Below are 17,385 nucleotides of genomic sequence, written 5' to 3'. Positions count from 1 at the left end.
TTATAACTGTAATAATTTTGCTTTTCAATCACTATGATTTGGAAGCAAAAATATTCAACAGACAAAACAGAAAGGATAATGCACACCTTGAGTGTCTGCCCAGAGACTGTCTGTGTCCATGACGGAGTCATCAATTGTCGTTTCATCTTTGTAATCCTCACACATCTCTGTCTTGTAGTCGGTGAGCAGGATTTCTTCTCTCTGGGGTGAAGCAGGAGCCTCTGGGGAGCCCTCCTTGGGCTCAATTTCCACTTCTTCAACCTCCAGCTCCTCTTCAGCCTGGGAGTCTCCTGTTTCGATATCTTCCTGCTGAGTAGCAGCAAAGCGCACACTGTGAGAAGCAGATTCACCCTCATCAACTGTTGTCTGCACCACTGTGATAAAGTCATCCTCCACTGTCACCACTGATTCAATAATGCCTTTCAGTTCAGGCAGTGCTTCTGGGCCACCCTTGGCTAGCATTTCTTCAGCAGCAGGCTCCCCAAAGCCTGGAGGCATTTCTGATACAAGATGCTGTTTATCCTCTTCTTTTTCTTCTTGCTCTACTTCCACCTCTTCTTCCTCGAGTTCTTCCCCCTTTGTGGCCCCAGCTGCCACTTCACATGGCAGCAGCTTTTGGGTTTCCATAGGTTTCACAGCTGTATCAGGAATCTTTTCAGCTCCTTCTGCAGGCTGTGGTATGCTGTCCATCTGAATCTCAGCAGGTTCTTCCCGGAGATGTTCAGCTTTGGAAAGGAGTTGATCCATAGAAGCCTCCTTTGCTGGTAACTCTGCAGGCATCTCTTCCCCAGAAATTGGAGGTTTTGGAGGTTCTGCTTTGACATCCTCTGGTTTCACAGATTCTCCATTCAAACCTTCTTGGGCTTGGTCATGCTCTCCACTAGATTCGTAAGACTCCTCTTTATCAACTGCCTCTTGATGTACCAGATCGGGCTTAGTAACTTTTTCCTTAATTTCTGTTTCTGACAGTTTGGTGCCGTCCTTCATATAACTAGGCTCGGTCTTGGAAAGTACATCTGCATCCTTTGCTTCTCTGGAGAACATGGTCTCATCTTTCTGCTGAGCGTCTTTGGGTTCAGCCTCTGCTCTTTTAACAGAGGCTTTGTCCTTCCCTGAAGGGAGGGAAACAATCTCACCAATCTTAGCATCTAACTGACTCTGATTTTCTTGGTCAGCTCTCCTTGCAGCTACTTCCATATCGTGCTTTATAGCATTGTAATCTGGTTTAATTGCAACTTCTGTCTCAGCTATTTCAGGAACAACACTAAGAGTCTTCTCTTTGTCTCTCAACAAAGAAACAGAGTCCTTTTCTATTGCTATCTCTGAAGCAGATATTCTGTCATACATAGTATCACCAGGTAAATGAACTTTACCAGCCACACTTTCTTCTTTCCTTTCTGACATTGCCTCAGCTCTTGTCTTCTCTGGCTCTGCTCCTTTAGTGGCACAGACCTCTTTGGAGTCAACTTGATATTCACTTCTTTCTAGCACAGTATCTAGCTTCTCTTTTTTCTCCTGCTCGAAGTCCCTCACCAGAACGGACTCACCACGCTGACCTAAGTCCTTTTCACCAAGGAATTCTTCTTTGGATTTCTCAGCGGCCGCCAGCTTCACTTCTACTAAAGACAGGTCGGGAGCCAAGCCACGTCTCAGCTTTTCCTCTGTGCCTTCGTAGAAGGGACAGGTTTCACTCGTTAAATTCTCACTGTCCTGAACTGGAGAAGGGAGTGGGACTGTGTACTTGTTGAAAACACAGTAGCCCAAGTCTTCCAGCTGACTTTCAGCTTTTAGAATTACGTGGTTTTCATCTGTCACAGGTGGCAGGGCTGCGCTGCTGTCTTCCACAACAGTGTCAGAAGGAACTGGCTTCTTCTGCGCCACGTCAGCATCTGCACTCACAGAGGCTAATCTAGACCTTGTCCCTGCCAAGTCTAACATTTCAGGCAGGTCAGGAGCCAGGACAGCCCCATTTTTGTAATAATCTTTGGCCTGAAAAGATGATTCAGTTGAGGTTTCGGGCTGAACCTTTTCTTCTGGCGTTGCTTTTTCTTCTGCAATGTGCTCATCTTCCTCTCTACTATCAGTGGGGAAGCAGGGGGCCTTCTCCAGTGCTGGTGTGGTTGCTGGCAAGTAGTCATCACCTTCATCCATACTTCCACTAGTGTTAGTTAGAATATCTGAAGCCAGGGGAGAAAGATCATGTGCACGACCAAAGCTAAATCCTAGAGCTATTGAATCCAGGCAAGACATGGGCAAGTTAATAGACATACTTCTCTGTTCAATTGCAGATCTCCCCCCAAGTCCCAAACTCCTGCTCAGAGTTAGATCGTCTTTATTTTTACTGTGAAGTTCTCTCTTATCCCCATAGACTTTGGGGTCAATAGTGAACATTCTCTCTGTTGGGGAGCTGGGTTCTTCGGATGTGTCTGGTGTATAGCTCTGAGCCAGGGTACTGTACCCCATTTCGTGAGCACGCACAGTCTGCTGCTGATTTAGTTCTGTCTGTAATTCTTCCTCCTCCTCCTCCTCTTCATCTTCTGGTATTAGATGACCTCTCTGATAAGGCTCATATATACTCTCTTTAGTGTCACTTAGCTCATAGTAATCACTGCCTTGTTTCAGACCATCTGCTTTGAAGGCTTCCTCTTTCAGAGCAGAGGTTTCAAAGTACTTAGACATTCCTGACCGATCCTCCTCCTCTTTCATTTGATGAGGAGCTGAAACACTTGTCTTATCCTCCTTGGCATCTTTTTTAACATCTTTTTCTTCCAGACTAGAAGCCTTTTCAGTGGTTAAAGCCTGGTGCCTCAGGGGCTTTCTCTATTACTCCGGATAACTGAGTGGTATCAGGGTGCTCTACTGTTTTCTCAAGAGTCTCTTCATGGCTTAACTTGTCTGGGAGTAGCTGTGTGCTTGGCTGTGCCTCCTTTTTCATGTCTATTGTTGCTGGGAGCCCACTTTGGTCCTTTTCTTTTTCTGTTTTGAAAGTATCGGGTGACTTTTTCGCTTCACCATCCTTCTGAAAGTCCGCTTTGTCTAGGGAAATTGTCTTAACTTCAGGTTTTGTGGTTAATTTACCATCATCTAATATTCGAGCCTCCCCTTTATCATAGAAGTCATACCTTTCTTCCTCATCGCTCTCATCCTTGGTCATGTCCTTTTCCTCCCCCCACGGGGGGATTTTCGGGGTGCTTGGCGTTTTCAGGCCATCTACAGTTAGTGCTGAGACTTCCTGCAGAGCTAACGTCCTGTCTCTGTGGATCTGCTCGTCTTTACTGAGGTCTCTGGCAAACAGTTGGTCACTGGGCTCCTGTTTTGTTTTGAAGGCGTCTTTGAGTGAAAGCTCCTGGGGGACAGCAGGAGATGGGCCTGAAGGAAGTTCAATTTTAGCTGCTTCTGCCTTGTGTTCTGGTAGCAATAGAGAACTTTCACCATGGCTGATGGTGACACCTTGGTCACCTTTAAGGTCGTCTTGAAATTTGCTAGACGCAACTTGGTCAGTTGATGAGGGCACAGCTGCAGTCTTTTCTTCTGCCCTGCTCCCTTTAGGCAGTTGAGATGACAAGTCCTTTTGTTCTTGAGGAGCAGGAGGTTTGCCGGCAGCTTCTGCAAAACTGGCTTCCCCTTTCTTCTGTGAATCAGTTTCCAAGATCTTTTCTGATGGAGGTGAAGGCATTTTTTCTTTGTCTTTGCTCTCTGGCTCCTTTTTATCTACAGCCTCTGTTTTTGCTGGCTGTGGAACTAAGGCATCATATTTAGTTTGCTCAACAGTCTTACTGTCTTTCCCAGATTCACGTTGCTTTGTGTCTAATGGTCCTGCTGCGAAAGGGCACGTGCCCTCCTGGACACGGAATTCCATCTTCGTGGCTGCAAGTAAATCTGAAGTAGTTTGTTTGGGTTTTATAACAATATTATTTAAAGCACTTACAGGCAGGCAAGTCATGTGGCTTACAACACCTTGGTATGAATGATGGAATGGAGAGGAAGAAAGATGCAAACATGCAGCAAGGCCATCCACCTAGAAATCTGCTTTAGAGTGTTAAATCCTAGTGTTCTTTCGATACATGAGGTTTTATAGTGAAAATGTGAGTTTTACACACATAAATGTGACCACTGAAATGAGATGACTTCATGGGAATTCTTCATCTTCATGATTTGTATACAACAGCAAAGCCACAAATAATCCCCACGTCATTGGTAGCTGTGCTGGGCTCTATAGCTTTCTGTTAGTTTTGCATTAGTAAAGTCTGCAACTTTAACTGAATCAATAGTATATTTGTGTGTTCCTGATATTTAAAACATACTTATTTATACATTTCTGTATCTTTTTGGTATTTTTCTTCTACATGCAGTCTAAACTAAAGAGATGAAGCAAGCAAAAAGTTTTGCAAGTGCCAGAACAGGCTGTTTTTTTTAATTGTACCACTTTTTAACATTCACCGTTTGGCAAATGACAAAAATCTCGCTGCTGTCATGAGACCACCCTGTGTGAATCAGCAACAGATCTATTAACAGACCCAGATGTTGCAGGTCTGGTCTTCAAAATGGTCCAGTCAACTACAGCTGTAACTGAAGTCAAAAAATACTTGATTAATCCTAATTAAGCTAATTTGAAACTAAAAATGCTACTCTGATACTCTGTCACTGTATTTTCAGAAAGCAACACCTAGTAAAGTTTTTTTTAATATACACTCTGTTAATCATCAATAGGTTGAACTTTTTTCAATATCCTATGGAAAATAACGATTCCTATGACACTGAAATCTTCCTATCATTGAAAATATGAAGAGAGAGACTGCAGAACATGGCAGATCTTTTGGCAGTAATCTGTAAAATAAAAATTTTAGGAGTTTTTTTCTAAGGCTTGTTACAACTAGCACTGGGCTGATTCTGAATTTCCTCAGATCTGATTTGAAGTCCATGGAGTCACTGGAGTCTATGGAGCCACTGCTCTGATGAATCAGATTTTTTAAAGAACAATTAGCATCCAAGTATTGGTAATTCTTTAAATATTTGCATATGTTCATATCAGATCTAAAAAGCAACTGCCATTCTGAACTCCATAGGCAGCCAAACCAGAAGTCTACAACTACAGTATAATTTTGTTCCTTTATCTTTTTATGTTTGGTGACTGACTTGAAAACCCTGTGAGGTATGAAGACACGGCCACTGGGCTGATGTCATCTTTGTTTCACAGAAACTAAATAGCTGGATACTGCTTTTCTCTGTGTATCCTACTGTGCCCCTTACTGTAGTGCAAATGAACAATACCAATGGTATCTAAACACACTGTGACTGCCAAAGGAATTCAGTGTTCTCCAGCTGGGCCAGCCAGAACAGCAGCCTCCCAAAGGCAGCATTTCTTAGCCAGGGAGGCAGTGGGTACATCACTACTCCACACAAGATGTCTTTGAACCTCGTTGCACTGGCTGAAGAGAAAAACCATTAAAAGGGAAATCCTGAAGCCTAGTTCTTATGTACTGAAAGACTGTTGCAGCAGATATTTTGTTCAGAGAGCAGATCAGAACTTCACCCAGAGCACCCAATTCTAACTTTCACTTTGAAGGTAAACGTCCTGGTGGAAGTGATGGAAGTTTTTTGTAAGAAGGGCACTGTAGCAGAGTTAAACATTTGTAATAAGGTAAGACACACAAAAAATCAGAGTTCTAGCAATGACTGAGGAGAGGAGGGGTGGACTCAATGAGTGGTAAGGGTATGACATAAGAAGCAATAGCTTTAAGGAAGCTAAACCAGAATGCACTGAAGCGCACACAAAAAACCCAAAACAACCAAACAAAAAACCTGCACGCTGCAAATGAAAACATTTCTACAGTTTAAGCATCTTTATGTCATAGTCAAAGGCAATAAATCTGCTGTTTAAAAGAAACGCAGATGAATCTCTGCACCAAAAGGAAAAAAAAAAATAAACACAGATTAGCAATGTGACTGGCAAACACATCTGAGATGGGCAAAAAAGGCTTACGCAGAGGAATCAGCTCAGCTGCAAAGCACATTTCATCATGGCAAAGTAAAAAATCAGGAATCAGCCGCAGCGGTGGGAAACCATGTTGTCATACAGCACCTATGCAATCTTACTATCTGCTACACACTCTTCAAGCATAATAACAAGAGCAGTCATACTAATAAATGGGAAAAACGGAAAATGAAGCAGCCTCGGAAAGCACTGGAGAAAGCTGGAGGAGGGTTCACCCAGCAGCAAACACATGCAAAGCTAAGGAGGACACACCTTCCTCAGCAGAGGAAGGGGATGTGTCTTTCAGGGGTGTTCCCACCACAACAGTTACACTGTCCCTGCTGGATGCCACACTGGGCACTTTGTCTTCAGGGCACACTTTGGCCTCCAAACCAGAATCCGGCCGACCCTGCCAGAGGCCCTTTGCCTGGTCCGAAGGCTCAGTGGGCCCGTGCTCTTTCCCCATTCGCTTCCCAGGAAGAGCAGCAGGTTTGGCTTCCACAGGCATTGGACTTTTTATCGGTTCTCCTTCTTGGGGATGGAAAAGGAGGTGACATCAACACCAACAGTAAACACCAAGCACACAGTTGAACAGGACTGCTTTTACTCAACACTTTCAGCTCAACATTTTGGATTTAAGTGTGTCAAAGGACTGCTAGCACCCAGTCCATTTAGTCACCATGGGACTGAATTTTCCTTAGGGAAAAAACCAAACTGAAAGCCTGTCTCCCCAGAGAAGCATGTTTTATGCTGTAAGAGGAGAGCTGAAAGTGTTTTAGAGATACACCTCTCCCAAAGATGACTGTGGATCAAATAGTCATTGCAAATGGAGATGGTATTGAATGATGGATGGTTCTGAAAACATCAATGCATCAATGAGTTCAAAGTACACTGATTTTTTTTTTTTTGCTAAATGTGCTGTCAAATCCAGTACAAGACATTCAGCTGAGGTGGAGGAAGGTATAAGGCATTGATTTCTTTCCACTGACCTCAGCAATACTGACTGCTACATGCCAGCAAGTGAATCTTTGGCAAAATTCTGAGCACTTCCAGAGCCTTAATGGGCCTTGTGCAAGGCTGGTAACTAAAGGTTTTTGCAAGATTTCAGCAAATATTTCTACACTGAACAGGTTTACAAACAAGTTCTCCCTCAAGCTGACATCTGAAATCTATATGTGAAAATCACCATTTTAACAAAAGAATTCTTCATTTCCTTTGCTGTTTCCCCACTAACCCCTCATCACCAATTAAGTCAAAGAAACCAATGAATTCAATGTAACTATTTGTTCATCTGAATTTCTGAAATAGATCACTCATCCTACCGGCTGGTAGAATCAGTGGAACAGTATCAAGAACAGTCTCTATTTGTGCCATGGCAGAATAATGATTAGAAAAGTCTCCATTCTGGAACTGTACTCCTGCGACTGCTTCTCACACAAAATTACTGTGCACTATTAGCATTCCCCCTGATAAGAAGTCAGGATTAAATGTGAAACCTTTGATTCAGCAGCACAGTTAAACAGCTGACCAGCAGCCACGCTGCAGGCAACCTGATGACCTCCCAGGTTTAAAGTGTGTCCTATGATGAAGTACTTTGCAGAAATCAGACTTAGAACAAAGTGCTCCCGAATCTGGACGTGGCTGCATACAGCCTCTTCGTATTAAAATAAAACCTCTTTACAAGGGCTTGATTTTTCTCCTGAGATTGGCCCAGTGAAGAGCAGACAATCAATCATCCATTTCAATTATGGCCTTTGAAGAGTGATTTAAGGAGCATAAACACTAGCTGAGTCTGAGAAAATATCATTATGTAAAGAACAACACAATATTAATAACATATAAAATAATTAGGGTTAGATACAGTATCTTAAATGAACAGAAGCCAGAAGATTCAGAATCAAACCTGGACCGACGCCTGAGCGTTACAGGGCTATTTACATGTGAGCAGACTGTAAAAGCAGCCTGGCAGGACAGCAGGTCTCCAGCTGTAAGAGGTCCTGACTTGAATGACTTCCTTTTCTTTTTCCAATTTTATGTTTTGTATGTGCATCCCTTCCAATTAAAAAAATGTTAGGGAAAGCCTCTCATTTTACTCTTAAGCCATTCCAGGTATACACTTCCATTTCCTGAGACACTTCACCCAGTGCTACATGATTAAAAATAACTACTCAAACTAGAAAGTTAGCTCTGACTCAACGAAGGAATCCTGCACTCTCCCTTTGTGCAGCACACTCTTATGCCAAGCAGACTGCCAGCCTACAGGCAGCAAGTGAGGGGGGTTGTTTCATGACTATCTTTCCACTGATGACCCAGCTCATTCTCTTTTTTTTTTCCTCCCTGACACAGATGGTCTGAGATCTTGCACTTTTTCCAGAGGCATACGACTGGAAAGGAAGATGTCTATGAATTAAGCAGGCCAGGAGTGCTCTAAGTACAGGTACAGGCACACCCCAGCTATAGCAATTTTCTATCTCCTTGAGCTTCAGGCACACATGCTGACATCAACAAACTTCAGTTACTAGCACTGATCTCTTACTGGTGGTGTTGCAGTTATTAGGCTATGTTGTCCTGTTAATTCAGAACAACTCTGGTTTTCTTGAAATGACCCAGTGAACAGTTTCAAGTACACAGCTCCATCCTCCTGAGACACAAACCTTTCAGCAGTATTTTTAACTTCAGCTCCTGTGTCCCAAGATTGAGTCAGTCAAATGCTATGAAATCAAACGTCATCTATTTTGCCTTGAAGAAGTCGGTTTTTCTATTAGTCACTGAAATATTCTCCCTTAATTCCTCAAAAGCCTATTTCACTTTTATGTAACCCCTACTAATAAAATAATACTTACTGATGTGCTCAGGCCATAGAAAAAGGAGATACAGAGAGAGAGTAAACCTTTTTTTCCCTCCTTGTTTGCAGTCAGCTGGCACAACGCTAAGGGGCTGTGTCCACAAAACAACTGGAAATCAAACATGACCCAATACTGTCTGAAATCACCTGTGTACACTGAGGTAAAACTTACTTACTTGGCCTGCTAGAGGATTATTAAAGACCTTCCACAGCTATCTTTGGTACAGACGTGGGGTTTTTTTCTCGTTTTAACAACTGACTTACCTCCAGTAACCATCTCTTGGCCTAGTTTGCACATTGTTATTGGCAGTATTTCTCTGGCACAAAGAAAAAATTAGCTTCCACTTCTTTGAGCCAGGTCTGGAGAACCAGAGCCCTGATTTAATCAGGAACCGTGGTTACAGTGACCCTAAAGCTGAACTCACTGCTCATGCTGCAGCTTTACCTTGACATGAAGAGACTCTTTGAGAGGCGTCACTTCCACGTGGGGAGAAAATGCCTCAAGGTTTCCCTCCCCAGAAGGCAGCAATCCCAGGGACATACAGAATGGAATGGATGGCAGGTGGGTAGAGGGGAAGAGGAACCAAATGGGACCATGCTCAGTTCACCTTCATCATGGCCCAACAAGACCTCTGTGCTCTTCACTGTGGCACTGGGATGTGTACTAGAGCCAGTCCACTCCGAGCTGAACAAAGGGTGTTCATAGTACTCCTCATCGGAATTGTAGGGCTCATCACTGGGCACAGACACCGAAATGGAGGGGGCCAGGTGTTTACACCACTCCCTGCTGGCAGCAGGCCCACAGCCCGGGCAGTGCTGGAGCGGTCCCACCTTATCCTCCGCCCCTTCATCTACAAATAGACACACACAGACAAACGCTGCAGGACAGACAGAAAGACACAGAAAACACCAGACAGGACGGACACATGCCCTACCAACACTGTGTCATGCTGCAGAGCGGATGACACCAGCCAGGCTGTGGGGAATGCAGGATGGAGGAATGAGCCAGCCATGCATTTTAACACATGGGCCACATCTGAGGCACTTCCTACTGGCTTTGCAAACATTGTAAACCAACCACTGCAGTAAGTGAATCTCAAAAGTACACACATTATTTAGAGGAAAACACTACATACAAACCACATGTCACAACTATATTATACCTGACTGACTGTAATAAAAACCTTAGTCATCACATAAAACACTTGGAAATGTCAAATTTAAAAAGTCCCTTAATTAAAAAGAAAACCAGCTTAGACTTTGGCCAATGCTGGCTTTATTTTTCATTGTATCTATTTCAAAATTCCCCACTTTCCTCTTTTCCCTGTAAATAAGTAACATTTAAGCAACCATAAAAACCCTTCCTCAAATAGCTACTTTTTTTCCCCGATAAAGACCACACGAAGCTGCTCACAGCAGTCTCTGTTAGTCCTGTATTTTATGCTGTTGTGTCATATTTTCATGGGTGAACTAGCTCCCACCTTGGTGTTTGCTAATGCTTTGGAATGACAGCTTTATTCACCCATCACTGTAGCACTGCAGAAAATCACATATTCGTCTCAGGACCAGCTACTGACAGCTACAGGGAGGGGGAGCTTGAGTTGTTTTTTGCAAGACAAAGGAAAATAATACTGCCCTATGAAAAGGACTGGTCTATCACCTGATCCGTGTATACAAACCTAGAGGGGAGACCTGAGAGCCTCATGTAGGCTGAAGTGTCCTCTCATCATGAATGAAGCTATGAAAAAACTAAGCATCTACTGCTAGACAAAAGCCATTTAAGTCCATTCTCAGTGTATGACAACTGGCAGTTTGATGAACACTGCATTCATGGTGTGCCTCAAGCACCTGCAGCTATTCCAATGCATTTCCTATCAGCTTCAGGAACAAGTCAATGCTTGGTGTCCCTGGTCTTCCTCCAGACAATTGTAACTTAAGAGAATTTCCCCAGAGTCTCCAAAACTCTCAGATCCAGAACATGGAGTCAGAAAGCAAGGCACAATAACAGATATTAACCAGATCTCTGTGCGTGACCCCAAAACAAGATGGTTCGTGAATGCTGCTCTAACTGCCATCACCCAATCTGGGAAAGTAACTTTGATCCAAAACAATTCCATCCAGAAGAGCTCTGAGATTTTTCCTGGTAAACAACAATAAGTTTTAAGGTTTTTTTTATAGCACACCATGACAAGACAATGTCTGTGGCTTTAAAAAAGCATCCTCTGCTTCCTACGGCAAGAGAAAGCAAGTATCCTGTAATGACATGGACTACTTCCACCTGGGAAAGGAATGCTGCAGGAGCAACCCAGGCTCAATCACCCTCAAAAAGGAAGGAAAATTAGCAATCCATGGCAGTATTGGTAGCTCCTGCATGTATCACAGTTCTGCAAAGAGGCACTGTCTGTGTTTAAGGTTGGTGCCAGCCCCCGAGGCTGTCCAGGAGCGAAGGTAAGCTGGTGTACCTGCACACACAAACACCATCCACAGAACTTGGCTTAAGAAAACCATTCTCACTGTTTCTGTCAGGGTATAAAGAGTGCCCAACTCACTCATAGTTTACCTGCTTCGCTCCTGTAGTGGAATCCAAACCCCAGATTCAGGGGCTTATGCATTATTACAGGAGGTGGGTGTGGAAAGATAAGCTGGCAACCTGCCGAGCAGGACAGTCTGCAGAGCACTGCAACAGCAAATGCTAAACACAGGGCTGTGCCTAAGCTTCCCATCTCTCTCTGGTACTCAAGAGCCAGCAGCAAGGCTGCAGGGAAGTAGCAACCTTGATCCATTTGCAATGCAAAAAAAGTGGATTTCTTCTCCACAGAAGCCCCAATAAAATTCGGTAACAGATTCGAAGGGGTCTCACGGTTTGTAAAAGGCAAGTTACAGGGCGTGAGCCCACGGCTAGGAGGGCAAGACACCAGGAATCAACTTCCTCCTAAGCCCAAGAAGGTTCAAAACTGCAATTCCCACTCCTCTGCGTGGTGCCCTCACACCAGCCCAGGTATCACTGAGGGCAAGAGCAGAATGAGCTGACACACTTGCCACCTCTTCTGCTGGAACTGGGACACTGTGGAGAAAAAAGGGAAGGCTGATACGGTCAGAAGCAGAACACAGAGAAGGAGGATGTGCCAAAGGAGACATTCTCCTTCCAGCTGTGGGTTATACTTATTCAAGGACCCTGCAAAAGCAAAATGCATCAACAAGAGTGAAGAGGAAACCCCAGGACTTCTCTATGCTAATACAAACAAAGCTGAAAACTCCTGTCTTTATAGGCTCCAAATGGATTGTAGGCAAGAAAATACAGGCCCTGCCACTGCTCCTTAAAACAAGAGAACTTACAACAGTAAAAAACCTTAATAAATATTATTGTGATGGCCAAAAAAAATCATTAGGAGTGCAAAGTCTAGTATTGTTTGGGGCTCTTACATATGTGGCTATTACAGATTTACATTATTTATCAGTTTGAATAACGATATTTTTGAAATTACTGCAGATAATTTCATTAACAGCATAATGATGTCTTTAAAGGAGGATGTGCTTTTATTTCAGCAACAAGAAAAGTCTTTTTTTTTTATTTTAGTCCTTTCCAATCTTTTTCATCTCAAAGCGTGGGAAAAATCCCTAATGCATTCTGAAGTCCAAGATTAAAATCACTTCTCACAAAGGCTAATTCTGCTTCAGCTTCCAAGTATATTTTGAGACTGCCTTTCAAAAAGTAATTTTCCCTGTCAACAGATTCATTTTCATAGGACACTTGATTCTTTTCAGTTTGCAAAACATTCTTATTTGGTATATAAAGCCTAACATGAAATGCCTATTTTAAAATGGAAGACAGTCCATCAAAGGCATCCTTCTATCCTGTAACATTTCAGACCATTTTTACATGAAGACATTGTTGACCATTGTCAAAAGGCACGGAGCACAAAAGAAATGCCAAGTTGGCAAGAGAATATTGCATCAGCCCTGCATGACTAGATACAACTGATAAAAGGATTAGAGAATGTTAGAAGGAATTTCATTTCCTGAACAAAATTATTCTATTATAGTTGATATAAATGAAATCATTTCAATAAGGCAAATAATTGTCTTACCTTCTGCAGCAGTTAAAAGGGACAGGTTCATCTGAATGTTTTTCTGCAGCCACATCAAAGAAACCTACTCCACTGACTCCTTTCTCTCATGAAATACAGTTGACCCACAAACCTCTCTGTCTTTTCTACCTTTTTTTTTTTAAGCTGTGTTTGCTGCATGGCTGGCCACATCCACCTTTGTCATGTCTACAACAGTGATTTCCTTCCTACTGTGACTGAAGGAAGTCTCTTGGATTCAAAGCAATGCAACACACACTGACAAGTGCATTAGGAAAAGCTTCTAGGAGAAGGGGAAAAAAGGTCTGAGGCAGATACACCAAATGCTCACCTTTTTCATTCAACAAATTAATAAACTGTATTCTACTGAGCAGAAAGACAGACAATGTAAAGGTGCATGAGGATGGACAGCCAGGGAATGGGAGGTTTAAACAAGTACAGTAAAACTGGGTCAAACTCTACTGAGGCAAACTCTTCTGAAGGGAGCTCTGCCTGAATAAAAATGACAGGTCTGGCTCACTCAGGTCAGTAAAAGCTCAACTTACCCACAGAAAACAAGGACCTCCATCTTCCAACACAGAGAACACAAGATTTTTACTACCATTAACTACGTTGAGTTGACAACATCGATATTTTGGGGAAAAGCAACATAATATATTTCTGGTGAAATTATTTCAAAGTTCCTTCTGTTGCTTCAACCAACTCTACTGGGAGTTCCAGTTTGAGAGCTGGACATAACCAAGACACTTCTAGCAGAGTGCATTAATGACTCAGCACATCATTTCTATCCCTATTTCCCCTATGAACTGGCCATCTGCTCTGAAAAATGAAGAGCTGAATCAAAATCTTGTCATGGAAAAGTCTTCAATGTTTTTAATAACCGTGACATTGTAAATCATCAAAAACATCTCCCAAACACTGACCTTTCAGTTCATGCAACCACCCCTGCGGGGTAAGTAATATTATATTACTTATTAGTCAGTAATTATATGAACTCAATTCTACATGCAAGGAAGGAGAAAACCAACAATGTTCCATAACTTGCTGAGTCATATGAAGCTGGTAATAACCTCCAGTTGTATAGTGTTTTGCCACCTTCCCGTGTTAGTACAACTAGCAAAATGCTTTCAATTTGCTTAGGGGGCAATTTACAACCTCCTGACAATTAATCAATACAAGTACTTTACAAAATCCTAAAATACCTGCAAATAATATAGCTGATGGAAATAGCAAGCAAACTTAATCCTCAGCGTGAGGCTAATGGAAGAACCTTGACACTGGCCTGAAGCAGAAGAACATGGCCATTACTGTGATATGAAAAATTAAAAAGCGTATACTGGACTAGCCAAGTGAACGATATATTAGAAAACAGTGGTGAAATCCTGGTAACAATTGTAAAAACCTTTGCTAAGGCCTTATCAGTTTTCTTTTCAACCAGCAGTTTTGACTGCCATTACCTCTGGGTGATGAGTCTAGGAACTGTAATATTTTTTAAACACAAAATGGGCACATGTTTACTTTAAAACCACAATAATCAATTAATCAAGTTCTTGATCTTGGCTACTAATCACATCCAGTAGGTGTTTCAAGTAGAGTGGACTGACAAATGTTGTTGTTAACGTGGCCTGTAATAGCATTGTGTCAAAAATGACTGCAAGATGGAACATGCCTGATTGCAGTGCCTCATAAACTGAGAGTCAGACTATGCTAGCACATGAAATAACAACCATCCACTTGCAAAATTCATAGAGGCTGTGTGTTGAAATACCAAAGTTTGTTCAGCAGATGAGGAGAAATTATTTTCATGCACTTATGTAACAAAAAGAAAGAGAAAATGCTAAAAGAAAACCCAAGAAGGAAATAAATGGACACAGAAAGATGCTACTGATATGGCAGAGTTCAACTGACAGTCCCCTGGAGATTCCAAACCCACATCCTTCTCCCTTTTCCCCGTGCCATGGCTCAGTTTGGACACTGCTGTCCCCCTGTACAGATGGCCTTTATGCAGCAGTCGTCTTCTGTTGAACAAAGCACTGAGCACGCGCCTACACTGCAAAAACTTCACTGCCATTTAGGCCCCTGCTTAATGTTAAGTCAACACTTCGGTTCTTCACTGGAGGAGATTTTAGCAGGAGGAAAATGCAGTGATTACGGGCTGCTGACATCGAACGTTTGTTGTGCAGAACGGAATAGAAAATTTGCTCTGTGAGACTGGAATGTGACTGCTGCACTCTGTGTACAGAACCCCCCAGACATGCAGGCACTGAAGCATGAATTACAGGTCAAGGGCCAAAGATATGATTCAACTCTGAATCTCCTTGCTTTCATGCATTTAAGATTCCAAAGCTAATGGTAATTTAAAAAAAAAAAAAAAAAAAAGCAGCCAAACAAATATTAAGAAAAGAAAGATGACCCATACTGAATCACAGTTTTGGTGACCACACTGGGACAGCAGACACCTCGGCTCATATTGCATACAACAGACAAGAAGGTGAGCAGCACCATCTCTTTTTCTTTAGTATGGACATACTTAACATATCCTGTCAGTTACCTCTGTGCATGTGTCTACCTCATCCATGCACTGCAGCTGGTTTGCAGATGGGGAGTTATTGCTGGGAATGCCTTATCTTTTCACATGAAGGTGCAGAAAGTATCTCCATTTTCTGATTCCCCCATCCTTTAGATTCATGTCTCATCCCTCTGCTGACAGCTGTGCACTGCAATGTCCAGGAGACCCTTACCTTCCTCCAGAGCTCCAGTCTGCTCAGAAGCTGGTGACGGAGGCGGGGAAGGAGGCAGGTTGGCTGACTCTTCAACTGCTGTTAGAGATTGAATGGTAAAAATGAGATACAGCAATTAACTGCAGGATGACCAACGCATGACGCAAGCTGCAGTCAGCCTGCTCTGCCCAGCTGAGGATAATTCCTCATTCCATCAGTCCCAATGGGAATTCTTGCCTACTGCATTTTCAGACACACCCTTACAGAATACACAGGCTTCTGAATTTTTTTGTTTTGGTTTGGGTTTTGGTGTGAATTATTTACAAGATTATGGTCATAGAGTACATTATCAAAATCAAGTAAAAGATAATCTTTTAAATCAGTATTGCTTCTTAGAAAACCTTTAGTCACCCAAGGCAACACAAATAAAGTGTCCGAGCACGAGAGATATTACAAACTAATGCCAGCTATCAGAAATTGGCATCCAGTATCTTCAATCTACCCTGACTACATGAACGAAAAACATTCTTCACATTTTCTTTTCTTCTGCTGAGTTCAAGGTTAATCACAGAAAACATGCAAATATTGCTTGTCTAAATACAAAAGACATCAGCACAGGGAACTTGTGTCAGTCGTGACATAAGAGTGATTCAGCTGAGCAAGACACATTTAAGTGAAAACTTAGATGCACTTAGATCTGGGTTTAGACTCATTCCCAGTCACAAGACTAGATGTTGAAACCAGATGATTTTTTTTCAGTTATTTCAATTCAAGTATGATGAAATCCCAAACAAACTGCTTCTTAAATGAACTTAGAATAACCTGATCTCCTACCAATCACTTTGACAATTCTTCTTCTTTAAAAGCAGATCCACTCCTGGGGCTTAACTGATGTTTAAAAAAAAAAAAGTAACAAATCTGTTTCAACAGATCTGTTTTATCAGTGGCACTTCTCAACAAGCAGATCTCAGTTTCCAATTCAGGGGTTCTTCCCAAGCACAAAAAGGCCACTTGCAAAGCCACAGCAGAACTTTACAGGCTTTCTCCTATTTATTTTGGTGTGGTTTGGAAAAGGCTGTATGGGACTTGTCCTTAAGATGTGCTGTCCAGTGACAGAGGATTTATAAATTCATCACAATTCAACTGACCACAGGAACTATAACACCAACAGCTGTTAACTGAAGACATACTTCTCACAATGTTTTTTAAATGTCTTATCTAAGTAGATGGAAGTTAATATCCATTTTGCCTCTCCCAGGCCCCAGTGAAGAGATCTGTACTTAAACACGTATGAAGTGATTTGCAGAACTGGAGACTTCCATGTAAAACTGAGTGTCTCCAAAGAATGAAACTACCAGGTGACACATGTCCCTGCTGCAGTTCAAAGTCAGTTCAATGAAGCAAAAGACCTTGGGAACCAAATTTCCAACAAATATTCTAAGCTACTCATCGACTTTAATTCACCCCTGGACAGGGTCCAGACACTACACTGAAGCCAGCAGAGTGTCTGTGGGGAAAATACCAGGAGGCATTGTTTTGATTTAATGAAAATGTAGGTGCACTCAGCAGAACCTGTCCAGGGCAGGCCTGCAAGACTTCCCTACCTCAGGATAGACTATGGCCTTTCTCTGGCCTTGGGTGGACATGTTTTGAGCTAATGCAGAAGTTTTCCGGCAAGGAGGAAGCACCTTAGGTACAAATGGCTGTATACCTACCTTTTTTTATGTATACACACATATATGTACATACACACGTATTTCA

The 17,385-nt window shown here is 42.4% G+C and overlaps 1 protein-coding gene across 1 annotated transcript in view; it reads right to left on the bottom strand.

The window, feature by feature from the left end:
* Positions 1–17,385, bottom strand: part of MAP2 (microtubule associated protein 2) — a 213,858-nt gene that overhangs the window by 34,519 nt on the left and 161,954 nt on the right. Inside the window, 4 exon segments of the mRNA XM_050339292.1 lie at positions 87–2,802; positions 2,804–3,879; positions 6,248–6,505; positions 15,646–15,723. Of these exon segments, the coding sequence (XP_050195249.1) occupies positions 87–2,802; positions 2,804–3,879; positions 6,248–6,505; positions 15,646–15,723 (4,128 nt within the window).

The sequence above is a fragment of the Myiozetetes cayanensis genome, unplaced genomic scaffold (genome assembly GCF_022539395.1).
Source record: "Myiozetetes cayanensis isolate MyiCay16 unplaced genomic scaffold, myiCay2020 scf9, whole genome shotgun sequence".
Classification (NCBI taxonomy): Eukaryota; Metazoa; Chordata; class Aves; order Passeriformes; family Tyrannidae; genus Myiozetetes; species Myiozetetes cayanensis.
The sequence above is the reverse complement of the archived record's forward strand: the minus strand, read 5'-3'. Positions and strand labels throughout refer to the sequence as shown.